Source organism: Mastigoproctus giganteus, chromosome 11, assembly GCF_048544385.1.
Source record: "Mastigoproctus giganteus isolate SK-2022 chromosome 11, ASM4854438v1, whole genome shotgun sequence".
NCBI classification, from domain to species: domain Eukaryota; kingdom Metazoa; phylum Arthropoda; class Arachnida; order Uropygi; family Thelyphonidae; genus Mastigoproctus; species Mastigoproctus giganteus.
In genome coordinates, this window is record NC_143585.1 from 96,306,432 (window position 1) to 96,326,410 (window position 19,979).

Sequence of the window (19,979 nt, forward strand, 5' to 3'; positions counted from 1 at the left end):
AGTTACCCTTCTTACTCATTCCTTTTATAAACTTCTTCATCGAGCCCAGTTTTACGTGGTTTTGGAATTACAGCATTTGATTGGAAAAACTAACTGTTCACGAATAATCATTTTAGAACCACATGCTAGATAGTGTTTAGTAGCTACTGCTTCCTCTTCTTTTTCCTATGCTCATATGTCCACCATGACGGTATACTGGTATCGTCTCATTTGGAGTGGTCTGGATTCAAATCTCGTCAATGACTAGAATTTCTAGGGTCTCTTCAATCAGGGCTGTGGTTAGCCAATTTCAGGCAGAGAAATTAGGGGTTTATCCCGTGAGTTATTCTTAATTTTTCAGCCGGCACACCTTGAAAATCGGCAGTGAACACACATTTGTACAGACATAATGCATAATGTAAAGACATAATACATAATGCAATAAGTCGCTGATACTCCCAAATACCAACAATTCAACCGAGCTCACCTCTCTTCTGCTGTCCAATTCACACAAAAAACATCAGCTTAGTATACCAAACATTTTAAAGAAGCTTAAAATGTTAATGTTTCTTTTACATGCATTTAATGAACTATACGAATAGAATAATGTTGTTATAAAGGAGAACACCGTTCCAGCATGCCGTGGAAGTATCAATAAATTTATGAATTACACTTAGGAACTGCTTATCGTTTTGTTGGTGGACAGTTCCTAAGCTACATATTAGTCCAGCAACGTTGCTGGATTTATATATCCTCGGAAAAATAAGAAACAAACTGTTCCTTCCGAATTCTTTCTTAAGGAAAGAGAGAATATATACTTTTATACCTTTCTCCAGAGGTATAAAAGTGAAAATGTATAACCGTACATATGTGCACATGTATGTAAACATTGTATAAAATTAAATGGCTTTATAAAAATACTCTATGTGATGGACGAAAAAATAAATACAACTTTTGCTTTCTGCATACAATAATTACAATAAAATAGTTACGAATATAGAAAGATTGCTGGTCTGCAATTTCTTTCATCAATTTGTAATAATCAACAACGCTTTTTAGTGCCATCTTCCCAGTTGTATTGATTGGCTGAGCTCCAACTTAGGTTTCTGCAACCAAAGCCATCTCCAAGTTTTCCTCTATGTACCCATTCTGTATTCCATTACATATTTGTACACTGACAAACCGTCCCAATATGGTGATCGTTAACACATCAACCTTTACTCGTGTCTCCTACTTACCTTCAAAAACTCTGAATCGTACTATGTTAGCTGGTCTCGCTCCCATTGCAAAAACTCGTTAACAGTTGTCTATGATATTACATTTACTAGCCTGCCTGTTTCGTACTCCAATTAGTATGATACATGTTAACGTGATACAAGTCTTCCATATACTTAAGTTGGATAACCTGCCGAGAGATCAGCAGGTAGTTTTAACGAAAGGGACAGGGGATTGACTTCATGTGTAATATTTACAGAGGTATATGGATTCAGATAATGAAACCATTACAAATCCATGAAATTTAATTCCTTTGGAGTTACATTAAAATAACGCTTTTTAAATATATTTTTAAAGCTGATTACTTTGCGTTTACTTATTGACATAAATTAAAAGTAAGTAGTCAGTTTGTACGTATTAGACCTGCTGAATTTTAAACTTCGTTAGTAGAGTGAATTTGACATGGAATTTCCAAAAATCATCAAAAAATTATAAATGGATATAAAAATCAGAACCATAATGTCAAATAACAATTATTTATTGTTGAACTAAAATGCAATAAGCAAAACAGTTAATTTACATTTGGGAACACAAAAATTTAAACACAAACTTATAACAGTACTCACCAAAGGTGAGGCACTGGATTGAACTGGATTATTGAACAGTACCAACCGTACTTGCTCGAGTCTGTACGAAGAGTGAGATACTTGGAGAAACCAACCAATGGTCTCTTTTTGATAAAAAAAAATAAAATAAACACTAAGATACCTACCGGAATAGGCGTGGCTATTATCTAACATAAAAATAGCTTCATTCGGAAATTTTAAAACCTCGACATACAGAACATTATTCTGGAATGATAATTAATCTAGAAGTTTCCGAGAATGGTGCACAAAAAAAACTTTTCGGTACAAACAGTTCTTCGAATAGTATTCCTCACCCGTTCTATGGCGATATATAAAGTGGCAGGTGCCACAAAATTCACTTAGAGTTTCTCAGATCAAGACATCGGTCCCTCAGTAGGTGGACGGTTAAGCCTAATACTAACCATGGGCCTGGTGGACAAACAGAAGCAAATTCTAAATCTTTACAAAAACCTCACCTCATTAAGCCGCAGCCGACTGCCCGTATTGGAACGTGACTCCCGTCTGAGGGATGTTGGTGTCTTGGAACGTGGCTGTTTGTTCTCTTTCTTTAATGAAGAGCATGTCCGAGAAGCTCAGGAACTATACGAAACACTATGGGGTAAGTTTCAACTATTAATTTCAAATACGATCGATATTCAGGCTTAAATCTAATCTTTAAGAACTGTTGAGAATTTCCGCTAGTTACGAAGTCAATAAATTGCCAAATGGAACTGATTTTGACAATTTGAAGATTAGCACTGTAAATAAAATAGGTTTTTACCATAAATATTTAAATGATTTTCAAGTGCAGCAATATGCAACATATGACTAGCTTCCGAATGCGTGTAGAGAACACACACACACACACACACACACACACACACACACACACACACACACACACACACACACACTCTAGTTTAAATACTTTTCGTAGCTTGTTTGTACAGTATAGATTACTAATATACGGAGAAAAACAGCTTTTTGTTGTAGTAGGATCGCTATCCTCCCCACACCGGGTGGAAAAGACCTAAGATCGAGTCCCGTCGATGACGTGAGGAATTTTTATGGTCCTTTTTCAAATTGTGGCTGAGTTAGTCGGTCTCAGACGAGGGTAACATGGTTTCTTCTCCTGGAAACTCGGGGTTTTCGTCCAAAATACACACCGAATAATATGGCCTTAGTCGCTGATGCTCCTAAAAAAAAGCCCTCCAACGAGAAAGAGAAAGCGCAGTGGGTTTTCTTCCTTCTCTACTCTAATAAGTGCAATGCATCCTTTCTCTAAATTAGATTGATAATTCTTCGTTATGTGGGTTAAGTCTAGTGATACCACATGCGCTCTTACGTATTGAAATGAGGCCTTTGTTTCATTGCGTAGGCAGCTAAAAAGCAAACCAAATTTGCCACAGAATGATCAAAGCTTTGCCAACTCCTCTAAATTGAAGCGATGTCTTCAGCCTCTTGTATTCCTGAAGCTTTTGCTTTGAATTTAATTGCGCTGCAGGCAGTTATAATGTTATTTGTTACATCTTTAATCAACTGACACCAATTTGTTTAATGCTCAGAATTAGGAGGAGGAAGGGCCAGATAAACTGCGAGGATATGTTACCAGTTGGTATGGAGCTTTTACGCGAATATTAAAACAAATTCAAATCATATTATATAAATAATCATGATTTGAATTTTAGTATTTTTATTTTATAATGGGGAGGGGATCAGAGTGTTGCTAACGTAGGAAAGGGAGCCTTATGTAATGTTAATGTTCCCCATTTCATGAATGTGAGCTATTATACCATTCACATCATTTTATGACAGATTATGCTTTTTTTGTTGTTGTTGATTTTTAATCATCGAGTATCACGCTAAACTATACTACAGTTATACGTGACTGTGGTCATTTTATAAAAAAAAATCACTGAAGCAATTTGTTTTTCTATAACAACAAAATGGTGTGTGGCACATTTCGCTCAGCAGTCAAAATTGCTTTTGTCAAAATTGAGAGCAATGTATTTCTCCTCTAACCGTTGATTAAGGCCTAGATATATCCAGCGTAATCTTATATTGCGTTGTAGGAGATAATTTAGACCTCGAATGAATTAACAATAATTTTTAATGCCCAGAATAAAAATAACCTTAAAACAGTAGATAACAGAGAGAGAAATAATAATAAAAAATAAATCATACAGACCCGGATTAATGAAGTTAGTCATCCCAGCTTAATTCATACGCTTAATTCATTCGTTAAAAAAAAGTCTGTTTATTTTACATTTACAAACTAATTTTCCATTTCTACACTAGTACAATGATTTATTACCCAAATCCGTGATTTCACATTTATCGATTATAAGGCGAAAACTCTGTTACTAGCATATCTACTACTCGATCTCTAATTTTGGTGTTATTAAATACTGTGCTTTATCACTTTATAAAATCTATAACTTTTTGTAAAATGTATTAACAAGTATTTCTGTACATGTCCTCCCCCATTCTCTAGCAAACGAAATTTCTGGTCGGCATCAATTTCATCCCTGAAATAATTTCGACAGATTCTCGTAAGAAATATGTTTAAAAATCTCAGATATGTACTTAAAAAAAGTTCGTCTTCATTCGCCTCATCACCCTCAGTTTTCAAATATCATAGGTTAATGACCGAAAACCAAGACCTGTAGTTGGTTCAAATATCTTTTCCATCAATTTTATTTATTTATTTCAAAAACATTCGAGAATGTTCCGAAACGTTCTACAATATTTTTACTTGTGCATGAAACGTCGGGATGTTTCTGGAAAGATCTAAACCTTTCGAGAGAGTTACAGAATGTAACAAAAGCCTGATAGCTTTTGCTACATTTGCGAAGAAGTGGTATTAAAATGGCAGCGGAAGCCACTGTCACATCTTGTCAGAAAAGCGTATGAACTGTATTTTGGATGTAAGGTCGAATATAAAGATACGTGACTGTGGGCCCCAAAGATTTCCTGTAGCTCATGTTCAAGGACATTAACAGGCTGGCTTAGAGGTAGTGATAAATCGATGACTTTTGCTGTTCCGGTGATATGGCAGGAACCTCGAGACCAGATAAACGATTGTTAATTTTGCATGACCAATATTTCTGTGAAAATTAATTGCTATAATTAAGTAATCAATTAATTACTATAATCGGAAAATTTAAACAGTAACCAATCCTTCCCAAATAAAGTCCTTCCCTAACAATATTTATGTTTTTTCTTGGAAATGCAAACCTGAAGTACAGTATCCCAATATACTTTCTGCTCTAAATCCGGTTACTCACGATAATATAATACCAGTACCAAAATCATCAAAAAGTTATGGACTTTACTGATTCAGGATTGGAAAAAGGAGTCTCCAGAAGATGCAGAACCCAGAACGAGTACAGATCCAGTCTTTTCAACTCTTGATTCCGCAAGCCGCATCTAATCACAGAAAAGTCGACAGAGAACACATGCAATTCACAGAAAATATATACGGTGCAATATGGCCTTAGTTCCGGATGCTCCTAAAACCCTATTACAATAAAAATAATAACACTACTTCAGCATTAGAATCTTCTTGAAAAGGTTTCCAAGGTGTCTTTTTATAGGAAGAGGCAATCTAACATAACGACATATTGTTCCATGGATGGTGCTTTGGTTTATTGTAACATTGTTTCCAGAAATTACTGAAAGAGTTGCATCTGTAGCACTTTCCCGAGCAGTGGAGGCGTTTCATTGGTTCATCCAAGGTCAGTTTAAAAGCAGTTTTATTCCATAATGGAAATAAGCTACCAACTATATCATTGGTCCATGCAGTTCACATAAAGAAAACGTACGAGAACCTACAGATTCTTTTGCAAAAAAAAAAAAAAAAATGTCATCAAGAATACAAATAGAATATCTGTGCCAATCTAAAAGAGATGGCTTTGCTGACTGGGTTGCAAGGCAAGGTGGATATATTAAATAGTGTTGCTTTTTATGAGAGTGGGACAGCCGAACAAAGGATTGCCACTACACGGTAAAAAAAAAAAATAATAATAAATAAGCCAGACCGTTCAGAAACTACACCAGGCCAGGAAATGTAGTACATCCTCGTTTGGTGGATAAGTCAAAAATCTATTTACCTCCATTGCACATCAAGCTAGGATTGATAAAAATATTTGTGAAAGCGATGGACAAAAAGGAGGATTTTCCTGCTTGAGGCAAAAGTTTCCTCGAATAAGTGAGGCCAAGATAATCAAGGAAATTTTTATGGATCCTCAAATCAAACTGCTGTCCCAAGATGAGTAATTCACTAAAAAATTAAATACTACAGAAATAAGAGCCTGGAAGACATTAGAAAACATCTGCCGGAACTTTTTTTTTTTAGGCAATAAGAAAAAACAAAATTACAGTGAAATTGTGGATGAGCTAATTTTAGCGTGAGAGTTGGGATGCAACATCTCGTTAAAAGCTTTCATTTCCTACATTTCTTCCCATTTAGACTTTTTGTCCTGAAATCTTGGGAACGGTTTCCGATAAACATGGTGACAGGTTCCACCAAGATATTTCTCAAATGTAAAAAAAAAATACCAGGAAAAATGGAGTTCAAATTTATTGGCAGACTACTGTTGGAATCTCGTAAAAGGCAAAAAACGAAGAAAAGTGTTTTGTTATCAGATAATTTTTTTTAAATAGAATAAAGTTCATAGACATATTGTTTAATGTTTAGTACTGTATGTAACATTTTCTTAAAATACATAAAATCTTTTTTTACTAGAAACTTAGTTTTTGACTTTAATCCCTTCTTCCTTCTTAAAATTCGTGAATGCTACAGCAATATGGTTGCTATATTTGAATTGAGCAACGTCAAGTCTACAAGAATCACCCTGAATTTTAACAGGGAATGAAACAAAATGTTTTTTTTTACCGACCAGTGTCGTATCAGAAGCTGCTTTTTGCAATGTTGAATTGTTGATGACCTCAGGATGGACTGACTTTTTAGTTAGCATTAGTAGAGGCATATGAGGCAAGAAAGCAAGCTTATACAGCGTCAGCAAAAAAAAAAAAAAAAAAAAAAAAATCCCGTTTCACCCATCCATTAGCTCTAAAAGTTTGTCCAGTTCTTCCTTGCATTTATTTAAGCTATCAACTTACGACAAATGAAAGTTTGTTCCACCAATCAACTACCCATTGGCAAAAGGGAAATTTCCGGACATCTATTCTAGAACTGTCTTTCCTCCATTTGAAATTATGTCCCCTCAAGTTCGCAATCTGAGCAAGAGGAAGGATCCTATCAGCATTGAACATGCTCAAACCATTGGAGGCCTTATACACCTCAATCAGATCACCTCGTAGGTGCCTAGTCTTCAGATGCTGAAATTTGCAGAACTTAAGACTTTCTTGGTAAGAGAACCCCTTCGTTCGTTTCACCAATCTTGCTGCCGTTCTTTGTACTCGTTCTGTCAACTCTACATCCTTCCTAAAATGAGAGGCCTCCAGACCTGTACGAGGTACTCATGGCTGGACCTAACCATTGCTTTATACAAATTGATAATCACCTCCTTATGCCTACTAGCAAAATTCCTGTATATCATTGACAAGATTACATGACCTACTCTAGCAGCCTGTCTGCACTCTCAGAAACTTCATATCTGACTGCACAATTACTCCCAGGTCTTTTTCATTCTCTACCACCCTGAGTGTAATACCACACAGTTCGTATGTACGTTTCTCTGGAGTTACTGCTACTCATATTGTCAATGTTAAACTTGCTTTGCCACTTCTCAGCCCATCTGCGAAACTTTTCTAGATCTGTTGCAGGAGCATGCTGTAATTAACAACCCTTCCAACCTTTGTATCATCTGCAAACTTGGACATTAGGCTTGATATATCTTAATCAATATCATTGATAAATACACAAAACAACAATAGGCCCAACACCGAACCCTGGTGGACTCCACTAATAATATCAGTCCACGAAGAGCAACATCTTTTGATTACCACTCTGTCTTCTCTCACTCAACCATCCTTTTATCCATTGTAGCAATTTACCCTTAATGCCATGATGCTCCACTTTGCGCAGTTGTCTGTCATGTGCAACAGCATCAAAAGCTTTCCTGAAATTGAAGTATATGATGCAAAAATTATTTTTTGCCTCTAGTCCTTTGTAATTGGACAATTAAATTTGTCAGACAAGACTTTCCCTTAACAAACCCATGCTATGTCTGAATTATTACTGCAGTCTTGTCTAGATGATCTTTCAATGCTTCTTCAACCAGTGACTCCATTATTTTCCCCGGAACAGAAGTTAAACTACAGGTTTGTAATTACTCCTGTTATCCTTTTATACTCGTATATTTATCTGCTATGGAAGTTGGCAAATCTCTGAACCAAAAATCAAAAAAGAAAATTCTGACAAGCTAAGGGTGCAGAAAATGTCAACAGACAATGGGTTCTTCAACATATATTGCCTATAAAAAAGCCTCCATATCGTTCTGGATGTAATGTGTGGCACATCCCTCTTGAATATTATCATCAAAGATGAATCGTTTGCTTAATGAGGAATAACCTGAATCCGTAAATTCTTAGATAATGGTCTCCACTGATTGTGCATGTTATGTTTCCAAACAGCCTATTGCATTAATTACAATACTTTTGCATTGAATGAAGGCCCTATAATAAAGGTTGATGTAGAGATGCATCATGCGGTTACCTTAACTGAGCGGTTCTTTTTTTAATTTCGTGATTATTTTGTCGAGGTTATTTCCTAGCGCGCACCAATTTCTGATTATTAAAGAACCATCTAGGTAAAAGTGAGCTTTATCTGCTCACTGGATGGCGTATAATCAATGCTTGCCTTGAACAACCTTGTCAATCGTCTATCATTCACGATCACAGTGACTTTGGTAATCACGTAGTTTAAACTTATGGAGAGGTTTTAAAACATCTGATATGGAAATTTATGCAAATTTGACCTCAAGGCTTTACGAATACTTCAGGGAATTCCTGTAACGGAATAAGCGTGGCGAGTACTGTACATAGCAATTAGGTTCCATGTTGATCTTTTCGCTTTAATTGTCTGAACTAACTGTGCATGACCGCTTTTAGGAGCTTGGGAGTAAGGAAGCCATATTCTTCAAAACCTTAACAGTATTAAGAGCCCATCTTAGATAAGGATATCCTCTTACACTCATTTGCGTTTTAAACAACCGCAACAACATCTCACTACTTTTGTAATAAACTCTGATCCGCAGAGGTGAATATGAGAATCCAAGTAGTGCTTATAAGATAACACATGCCATACTTATAGCTACTTACTAGCCATTTTTAATTTCTTTTGTCTTAAAAAACCCGTCTTACTAATAACAATGCAGACCACCATTCGCTGGTATAGTCTATATAATTTTCGAGTTATAAATTTAATTAACAGTGCTTTATAAATACATTACTAATTTTGTTATGTAAATATGCTATGCATATTTCTTTATATAAATCTCTGTAAGTATTTTTTAATTAACGAATTTCGTTTTTTCATCTTTATTCTCCTGAATCTGAGAAGCAGTACCCTCAGAGAAATAAATCTTTTTTTTTTCTTCCATTTTACAGAGGCCAGGGATTTCGATGATTTCATCCACCTGTGCAAACAAGCCCGTGAGATCGTGAACGAAGGGTTATTTGTCGATGCCGTAGCTATAGCTGTTCACCATCGCGATGACTGCAAAGGGCTCAGGGTTCCTCCCATCCAAGAAATCTTTCCTGACATGTTTATCCCCTCCGAAACTATCGCCAGGGCCTTGACAGTTGATCGCCAAAGAGAAAATCAAGAAGTAAGTTACCTATATTTAAATACTTAAACTTTTATACATCTTAAGAGCCTTGCTATTGTTTTGAGTAGAACTTTGTGTTTTCCGATATTTAAAAAATTCTAAACATTAGTAATGTCAAAACAGCTATTGAAATCTTCCAAATGTATTATTCTGTCAGAGTAGGGTTATTCATGCTACTAATGCGAGTTTGTAGTTGCACGCTATGATCAAATAGAAATGTTTCGAGCAATGTTAAGGGTTAACTAGTTAGAAATTAAAAATTTGTTGATATTGTCTAAGATCATCTAGACAAGACTGCAGTAATAATTCAGACATAGCACGCGTTTGTTAAGAGAAAATCTTGTCTGAAAATTTTGATTGGATACTATGATGTGGTTGCAAAGGAAATGGATGCAAAAAAATATTTTGATATCATATACAGTACTTGGATTGTAGGAAAGCTTTTAACACTGTTGCGCATGAAAGACTACTGTACAAATTGGAGCAGTATGGCATTAAGAACAAGTTGCTACAATGGATAAAAGGATGGTTGAGTGGGAGAAGACAGAGTGCTAATTAATGGACACTGCTTTTCGTAGACTAATGTTATTAGTGGATCCCCCCAGGGTCGGTGTTGGGTCCACTGTTGTTTTGTATATTTATCGATGATATTGATGAAGGTATATCACTTAGTGTCGAAGTTTGTAGATGATACAAAGGTTGGCAGGGTTGTTGATGACAGTAATGGCAGTGTGCTACTGCAACAGGATCTAGAAAAGTTAGGTAGATGGGCCGAGAAGTGGCAACTGAAGTTTAACCTTGACAAATGCAAAGTACTGCATATGGGTAGAAGTAACCCCAGAAGAAAGTACCAACTGTGTGGTACTACACTTAGGGTGGTAGAAAATGAAAGACCTGGGAGTAATTGTGCAGTCAGATATAAAATTTTCTGAGCAGTGCAGAGAGGCTGACAGAGCAGGTCACGGGGTATTGTCAATGACATCAGGAATTTTGCTATTAGGGAAAAGAAGGTGATTATCCCTTCCAGGCATCTGCGAGGTGATCTGATTGAGGTGTATAAGGCCTTGAATGGGTTGCGCAGGCTCAATTCTGATGGGATTCTTCCTCTTGCTCGGATTATGAACCTGAGGGGACATAAATTCAAATTGAGGAAAGACAGTTATAGAATAACTGTCTTTTCTCAATTTGAATCAAGATGTGCGCTAGTTGATTTTCTCAAGATGGGCGCGTAGTTGATTTTCAGGAACAAACTTCCATCTGTCGTTGTGGAAGCTGATAGCTTAAATAAATTCAAAGAGGAACTGAACAAACGTTTATAGGGAATGGATGTGTGATATGTTTTTTTTTTTTTTTTGGCTGATGCTACATAAGCTTGCTTTTTTGCATCACATGCCTCTACTACTACTACTATTTTTGATGGCTATTAAGAAGTAATAATTTTGAGGGACGTTTTTAGGGCATTAAAAATTATTTGCGGTGGAATAAAATGGCACGATCTTATTCTTTTGCTAAAAGTAGCACATGTAGAATATCCCATAACCACCCATATTCATTATTTCATTACAGTATTGCGTACAACGTCGTACAACCTTTAAAGTGGGAATACTGGTAATATTTGAATTACAAAAAACAAAAGAAAGTGGTGCCAACTTTTGTTCAATACGTTTGAAGAATTTGACTACTGTTAATAATGTTATTTATGCAATAAGTTCTAAGATTTTTTTTGGCTATTGTTAATAGAAGCTGTTTGTGCGTGGAAGGGGAGGGAATATTTCTAATATTGCAACTCCAATAACAAAAATTATTCAGTGAATATTCATATATACAAGGGTGCTTCGCTGAGAGACATCCAAGCTTCATTAGACTTTTAATTTGAGGAGTCTGAATCGAAAATGTTATATATTCTCATTCTCAAGTATTAAAGAGCTATGGACTTTTAAAGTTACATGCATGGTTATTTCCGATCTCAAGTGAGTAAATGAAAGAGCAATCAAGCGAAAACCAAAATCCTTCGCGTAATTATTCAGTTAAGCACCTATAAGCTGTGAAGCAAAATTGAAATTATTTCTTTTCTCATTACTGCTAGACCATCCACGTAGACAGCGAGCACACTGGAAACATTATGGACGAAGAATACAAAATGGCTTACTTCCGAGAAGATATTGGAACGAATGCTCATCATTGGCATTGGCATTTGATTTATCCGTCCAGCTGGCGATCAGATTTCTTCGGAAAAAGCAAGGATAGGAAAGGAGAACTTTTCGCTTACATGCACCAGCAGATGTGTGCCAGGTATAGAAACTTTCTTACTTCTTTTCATAGCTGATACACACTCTTATTGTATTAATTCATCAGTTATACTATTCGCTTATCTACACTTTCTTCATTTAAATAAAATCCCTCTTTACCCAAAGATCTGAAAGGTTTTCTTTTATTTTCTGTTTAATTCAAAGCACATCGTATCTTCAACCGATTCCCTTTTTTTAGATTCAAACGAAACACTTCCAGCCTGAAAGGCTTCAACTTATAACATAATGATGAATGAAACAAATTAATTAATTTAAAATAATGAACAAAAAGTAATAATTAAACTCCTCCGCTTCTTTCAGATACGACTGCGAGAGACTGTGTAATGGTCTACACAGAGTAGTGCCGTTTCAAAACTTCACAGAAAAGCTCGAAGGATATTCTCCACATCTAGTGTCCTTGGTAAACGGGAAACCTTATGGATCTCGTTCGGAAGGTATGAGGATGCACGATTTGAAAGATGTAGCTATACTTGATCTCGTTCGCTGGAGGGAGAGAATTCTCAATGCCATCAATACCGGCCACGTGATCGACCACAATGGCAAGGAAATACAGCTGGATGAAGAAAACGGCATTGATATTATTGGTGCGTTGATCGAATCTAGCTATGAGTCCAAGAACAGGAGATATTACGGCAATCTGCACAACAAGTGTCACGTTGTGATTGCCAAGATCCACGATCCCGATGACAAATTCCTGGTAAGAGCAATTCAAATAACGATCATTTTTTTTTTATTTTGCCATTTTTATTTTAAATAATGCGCTATAATTAAAATAATTTAATATATTTTAATCTTAACAGAACTTGATGGTAATCAAATTATCCCCATTTAAGTTTTATACCTTTCTGTACTGAAAATCACAGAATCGAATATCTTCTTATATTTGATACAAAACTAAAATGAAATTTGTTCACGAGTTTTTTTTTCCTAATGCAGGAAGCACCAGGAGTAATGGATGACACTGCCACCTCTCTCAGAGATCCTATATTCTATCGTTACCATCGTTTCTTAGACAATATTTTCCAGGAATACAAACGCCGACTCCATTCTTATACTCGTAAAGATGTAAGTATCGATCTAAAAGATACTTGTACTGCTCCTCCGTGCTTCGAATCATTTTATTTATTTATTGTATAGATTTAAAATATAGCTGAGTGGTCAAAGTAAGAATATACGCGTTTGGTTCAACTGTGATTCTTGTCAAATAACTAGTTGCAAACTCCTCTGACCTATATGTTGTCGTGCCGGAGTATAAAGAAAGAAAATTTCCTTTTATAATGTTTATTGAAATATATCCACCTCAGTATACGCTTAAACTGTTCAATTTTACTTTTCACACTTTCATTTCTTTCTTTCTTTCTCTCTCTCTTACAGTTAGAATTCCCTGGTATCTATGTTGTTAGCACCGCAACAAAATCCAAAGTGACCAACGTCATTCACACAGCCATGAAGGAAGATGAACTTGAATTATGTAATGGCATTCATTTGAAGGGATCAGTAAAGGTAAGAGATTTACTAACAAAGAATTATAAAATGCTTGTTATTATCAAGATAACTAGTTAGATATTTAATTATATTGTAAGTTCTCTAAACTTCTGTATGCCAGTGTCATAATATCCTTGTTCTCATCAATGTTAAGCTATCAGGGTTACTCAATGCTTAAACTGTTTATCCCCAATGGATCATTGGGCCATCTTTGTCTTTAAGCACTATGTTAAGTTGAATAAACAGATTTTGGTAGATTCAGCAAACAGTGAACTCATGATTGGGTTTTTTTTTCTGACACAAGCATTGTCTGAAGGGTTCCAGGACAGGTTGACTTCGTTGTTGTAGGGTTTTAGGCTCATAAGCAACTTTAGGCCCTATTGCGCCGTATATAATATATACGTAAATTGTGTGTTCTGTGGTCGATTTTCTGTTTGCTGGACGAAAAACCCGAGTTTCCGGAAGAAAGAACTAAGCTACCTCGCCTAAGACTGACCACGCTGTGAAAAAAAAAAAAAAAAAAAAATAGAAATTCCTCACGTCATTGATGGGATTTGAACTCGGGTGTTTCCCCCCATATGGAGGGAAAAGACCCGAGTGCAGTTTGAAATAAATTGGCCCTAAGCTGCCCACACTACTACGTGGGCAGTTTAGGGCCAATTTATTTCAAAATTCAACTCGCTTCATTAATAAATTGGATTCATTAATAAATCTTGAATAATCTTCATTATTCAACTGGACCGATTAATAAATCTAGCGTTAGATATCCATGGAAGTTTTTTTATTCATTTCATGATAAACTCGTAATATAATTGCTTAAATAGGTTCTGTATAATTTAATAATACAATTTCCCTCAGGGCAGCATACTAGCTTGAGGGATGAGTTAAAATTAATTAGTTATTAACATTTTTACTCTGTTATTCAAAAATTTGACACAAACAAGTAATGTCTTTCTTGAGATACATCTGAGCTTCCACAATGTTCATGCGATTTACAGATCTGTGATTTGCTTTCTTGTATCACTGAAGGCATTTGTTTTTAATTCTGTAGGATGTTTTTCTTTGTAGCTTTTGCTAGTGCGAAACATCTCACAATCCAGGTAGGCAGTGGATTGTGTTCGTTTGAAATATCATACTTAGGCATTGTATATTAGTGAATCTGAGCTGTCCTCTGTGGTTTCTTCTGGGACGAAGGGGGGACAGAGTGATGAGGTTATCAATTTTGGATATTATCGAGTGAAATATTAGTTGAGCAAGATTAAAATAAAAATAAATTTTCTGTTTATGATGAGGGTCAAACACACTAGCAGAGGAATTCAGTCATATTTCTGCATTTTACTATCATTTGCCAAAGGTTTTCAGTCGTGATTGGCAAATACTCGTAAAATTCTTCTAAAAATGCCGTGTGTGGTTTACAAAAGATTGTATTTAGCCCACGTAGTGTTGAGTTCTATTGATGTAATACATCTCTGGATATATGAACATCCAGATTATAAATTATATATATAATTAATATATAATTAATATATAATTAATTAGAGAATTTTTGGATCATATCTTATACTTAAGAAAGAGACAGTCTAAGTAGAGACAGCGTAATACATCTGGAACTATTCTCTCTTCTTTCTTTCTGGCAGGTGAAGTATCAGTATCTTGACCACGAAAAGTTCGATTATTCAATTGTTGTACAGAATAAGACTGGTGCTATCAAGAAGGCAACGGTAAGAATCTTTATGGCCCCTAAATATGACGAGCTGGGTAACCGTATGATCCTTGAGGAGCAGCGCCATCTGTATATTGAAATGGATAAGTTCCTCGCTGAGCGTGAGTAATTTTTCAATTTATTTATTATATATAATTTTTCGCTTTTCTTTTAAATTTACAATTTTCCATTTTAATTTCTTAATTTTTATTATTTTGATTTTTGATATTAATTTAATAATTTTTCATTAATTTATATACAGTTAGCTCCGAAATATTAAATTATCAAACATTCAATTCTCTACTATTATAAGCTATTAGCATTTCAGGTCCGAGGACATTGTTCAAAAGTAGGTAAACAAAACAAAAAAGGAAACGAGCAGGTACTCCTCAAACTCATTCACTCAAGTAGTTCACTCAAAATCCTCAAATCGGCAATGCTTCCCCAGCAAGGAAGACCGTTGTTACCTGTTCTCGGTAACGAAGAATGCTATCAGATTCCTCCAGACGGCACAGGTTCGACGCTCGTTGGCCTCTCATCGGTGGGCGGGTAGGTACCCCAGTAATACAATGAGTGACAACCCAGTTAAACTTCATAACTGGGTTGTCACTCATTGTATCACTGGGTTACCTACTCGCCCACCGATGAGAGGCCAACAAACTTCGAAACGGTGCCGTCTTGGTGGCGGTATCCACCGAGGATAAGTGACATTAGTCGTCTCTCCTGGGGCGGTGTTGCTTATTAGAAATAACTTGTGAAGGCGTTCACAATATGAGATGTAATAAAAACGATGTCATTTCAGCTACTTCGGTGAATTACTACGAACTTAAACCTGTTTGTCTAATTTATACGGTAATAACTGAATGTAACAATAAATTTTGTTACACAGCATAATTAGAGTATTTTTCGGTTGCATTTTAGACAAAATGGTTGCCACCATTCTCTGTGAACAACTTTGTGCGTTTCCGAAAGACTGTTACCTTTCTAATACTTTAAACATTTTCCGTTAGGTAAGTAGCAGCTTTTATGATTAGATACAAAAAAACTCTTTCTTTGTCTGCAATTTTTTTGCTACATCAAGTATTTCATGTATCTTCCTCAGTAAACTGGGCGAAATCCGGTGGAATAGCGGCCAGTCTCGTACACAGCCACGATCGGTCCAGCAATTAGTTTAATATCGAATCAAGTATTCTGCTATTTGTCAACCGACGTTCGGTGAAATAGTGACAGAGTGCAAATAAGAGAGGAACTCAAAAACTTGAAACGCTCACAGTACTACACTTGAGAATGGGATTCAAGTTGGACTCAAAATCGCTTAATTAACAATTGTCTTTCTCGAAACGCCCTGTATGCTGAATAGAAATTAATGGAACCGGTAACAGAGAATGGTGGCAACCATTTCGAACGTCGGTGGCACCTGATACACCTAAATAAAAAAAAATAAATAAATAAAAAACTATCTCCTTAATCTTACTCTAACTTTATCTCGTACACTAAAACCATCATATTTGAAGGCGGACTACTGTTTATCTTGATATATGCTGCTACGTGAATTAGCCGAATTAAGTATTTTATTGAATATTAACTTCAACTTTCTTTTTTTTTACAGTCCAGCCAGGCAAAAATACCATCACCCGTTCTTCTGCGGATTCTAGCGTAACCATCAGCCATGTACCTACCTTTGATGAACTAGAATCTGGCATTGGAGTGGGCGAAGGGAATAGCGAATTCTGCAGTTGTGGATGGCCTAATCATATGTTGGTTCCTCGTGGTACATCTCGTGGCAAGAAATTCCAGCTGTTTGTCATGGTGACAGACTTTGACAAGGACGATGTAAGCGAAAATGATAAGTAATAGGATCGTTTACAGAGGGCAGATTACACGCCCCACAGCTTTAAGGCATTAATTCAAATTAATTCGAAATCTGTTCACCATAACAATTCTTCTCGTTAAATCTCTTCAACTTTTTTAGCTGATTAGAAATCTTTTTAATTTCATGTTTTAAGAGATTTCCTCTTCAAACTTTTAAAAAAATTTACAAAAAAGAATGCAGTCCTTATTGCATTTCGGTAAAGTAATAGAAAGGCCATAAAACACACTTCCAATAGTATTTGTACGAAAATGTCAGTTAGTGACACTAATACTACGTTAAAAGTAATTAAAAGTGTTAAATGATTAAATTATTTAATAACGAATAATTATTATTCCTCGTAGTTGTTATTATGTCTTAAATAGTATGAATATTCGGTTGTTTTTTTTCTCCAGGTTGAAGCAGAAAAAGTCCAGTCTTAAATCACTTGGCCTTGTTAATACTAATACTAAAATTATTCAGTATTATATCAAATCAATCAATGCAATTTCAAATATATAATTTTATTATTAAATAACCATGCTATTACAATACCATATTATTAAAATCTTATTAGTAGATATCCAAAAAGTATTTCAGTTCTTGTTCGTTTCTAGAAACATCAGTGACAGGCATTGCTCCATTGTGTATTATATCTGTACAAGCACCTGGTGACAAGTTGATTTGAATGTTATGGGGGTTTAAAAATCATACTCCCAAATCGGCTAGCTATAACTCCAGTTGAAAAGATCTTTTGGAATTCCTCCGGCCATCGGCGGGACTCAAACCCAGACCTCTCCAAAGGAGTAACAAGTGAAGAAACCTTGGTTAGTAGTAAATTTTCACTGATAGCAGGAAGTAGAGTAAAAGTATATACCATAATAGACAAAAAAGTATGTAGCTGCCGTCCACTTTATGTATTCACATGCATGTAACGTAAGTAGAAATATCGAAGCCAATGATAAATGTGGACAAAGATTTAACGCAAAGAATTAACTAAGTTTTGCATATCAAGGATATGCACACAAACAGAATTCATCACAGAAACCGAGGAATGTTTATCGAAAGACACCCAGAACTACTACAAAAAATTTTGATCTTGCCCCATGACAGCGATACGAACAGTCGTGCAAACCCATAACTGTTTCAGGCTTTAGGGGTGATAGGTTGTGGCACATCCACCGCTTAATATACACCTTTCCTCCTCCTCCCCCCCGCAAGACTTCTACCTCTTTGAATCACTGAAGACATGTCTGTCGGAAAAGCAATTTACACTAGAAGATTTACAGGCAGTAAATACCTAGTTATAGTCACAGGACCACAGTTTCTTCGCGGCGATAGCCAAGCGCTAATCAACAGACGAGACAAGTACCAATAAACTGACAATATCTAGACTTGTATGTCCTACTTTCTAGACGTCCCCCTCATATTTACTAATAAATAAATAACTTTGAATGGTAACAAAAATATTTTTAGTTATTATTGAAATTAAGATCTAGTTTCTGAGCGATATTAAAAAACTACCTGCATTTATTCCTGTACGTTCCTTGCAGGTTGGTGAAGCTCGAAAAGAAACTTCGTGCAATGATGCCGTCAGCTACTGTGGAGTGAAGGACGAGAAGTATCCTGATAAACGCTCCATGGGCTTCCCCTTCGACCGTACCATCCATCAGCGGTTCCCATCTCAGTTCAGAACTAGTAACATGGCCTTTACTGACATCGTTATTCAATTCAGAGAAGAGCGCCACCATTAAATCGGCTTGAGATTTGTTTTGTTTTTTGAGCAAAATACGGCAATCAACTCTGTACTTCTTATTTGAAGGATAAAAATTAAACAGTGAACACAAAATTAATTCATAATTGAGTGATTGTGTCCTTTATTGAGAAATACTGTCAATAAATAATCTAGTTAAACGTCCTTGTTTATTCTTTAACAGAAGTATTTCGTTTTTATTATTTCAATCCTTTTCTAATCAAAGCGTAATTATGCAGATTTATAAGGTGATTTACTTTAAAAAGAAATTTAACTACATTAGCATTATCATAGGCGTATTATGCAAGAAAGCACGCTTATACAGCATCAGCCAAAAAAAAAAGTCTTCCCATTTCACCCACCAATTCGCTCCAAAAGTTTGTCTAGTTCCTCTTTAAATTTATTCAAGCTATCAACTTCTACAATGACAAATGCAAGTTTGTTCCAGCAATCAACCATCCGCAGGCTCAAGGAAAATTTCTGCACACCCATTCTACAACAGTCTTTCCTCAATTTGAATCTATGCCGCCGCAGGTGCATAATCAGAGCAAGAGGAAGAATCTCAACAGCATTGAGCTTCCTCAAACCATTCAAGGCTTTATACACCTCAATCAAATCGCCTCGCAGGTGCCTAATCTCCATACGCTGCAATTTGCAGGATTTAAACCTTCCTTGGTAAGAGCAACCCTTTGTTCCTCTCACTCTCGTTCCTCTTCTCTGTACTCGTTCCAGGAGCCCTACATCCTTCCTAAAACGAGGCCTTCATATCTGTATGCAGTACTCAAGGTGCGGCCTGACCATCACCCTATACAATGGGATAATCACCTCCTTATCCTTGCTAGCAAAATTCCTGTATATCATTGACAAGACCCCATGAGCTACTCTGGCAGCCTGCCTGCACTGTGAGAAAACTTCATATCTGGCTGCACAATAACCCCCAGATCTTTTTCATTCTCCACTACCCTGAGTGTAGTATGACACAGTTGGTATGTTACTCTGCGGTTACTGTTATCCATAGGCAGTATTTTTCATTTGTCAATGTGAAACTTCGTTTGCCGTCTCTCAGCCCATCTACCCAACTTTTCTATATCCTGTTGCAGTAGTGTATTGTCATTACTGTCATTAACAATTCTTCCAACCTTTGTATCATCTGGGAACTTGGACATTAGGCCTGATATGCCTCCATCAATATCATAGATAAATACAGAAAACAACAATGGACCCAACACCAAACCCTGGGGAACTCTATTGATAACATTAGGCCA

General features: G+C 36.0%; 1 protein-coding gene across 1 annotated transcript; it reads left to right on the forward strand.

Moving 5' to 3' along the window:
• Positions 1-2,202: 2,202 nt before the first annotated feature.
• Positions 2,203-18,715, forward strand: LOC150078280 (hemocyanin F chain-like). Its single transcript, XM_090385045.1, has 9 exons — positions 2,203-2,439; positions 9,396-9,616; positions 11,703-11,908; positions 12,226-12,622; positions 12,862-12,990; positions 13,300-13,428; positions 15,048-15,234; positions 16,722-16,945; positions 18,515-18,715. Exons 1-9 carry the CDS (start codon positions 2,244-2,246, stop codon positions 18,713-18,715), a joined length of 1,890 nt encoding a protein of 629 aa, XP_090241171.1. The 5' UTR covers positions 2,203-2,243.
• Positions 18,716-19,979: the final 1,264 nt, after the last annotated feature.

Coding starts and splice junctions, on each gene's coding strand:
- LOC150078280 (XM_090385045.1), top strand. CDS start 2,244: ATGGGCCTGGTGGACAAACAGAAGCAAATTCTAAATCTTTACAAAAAC. Junction 12,991..13,299: donor ATTCTTATACTCGTAAAGAT/GTAAGTATCGAT, acceptor TCTCTCTTACAG/TTAGAATTCCCTGGTATCTA. Junction 16,946..18,514: donor CAGACTTTGACAAGGACGAT/GTAAGCGAAAAT, acceptor CGTTCCTTGCAG/GTTGGTGAAGCTCGAAAAGA.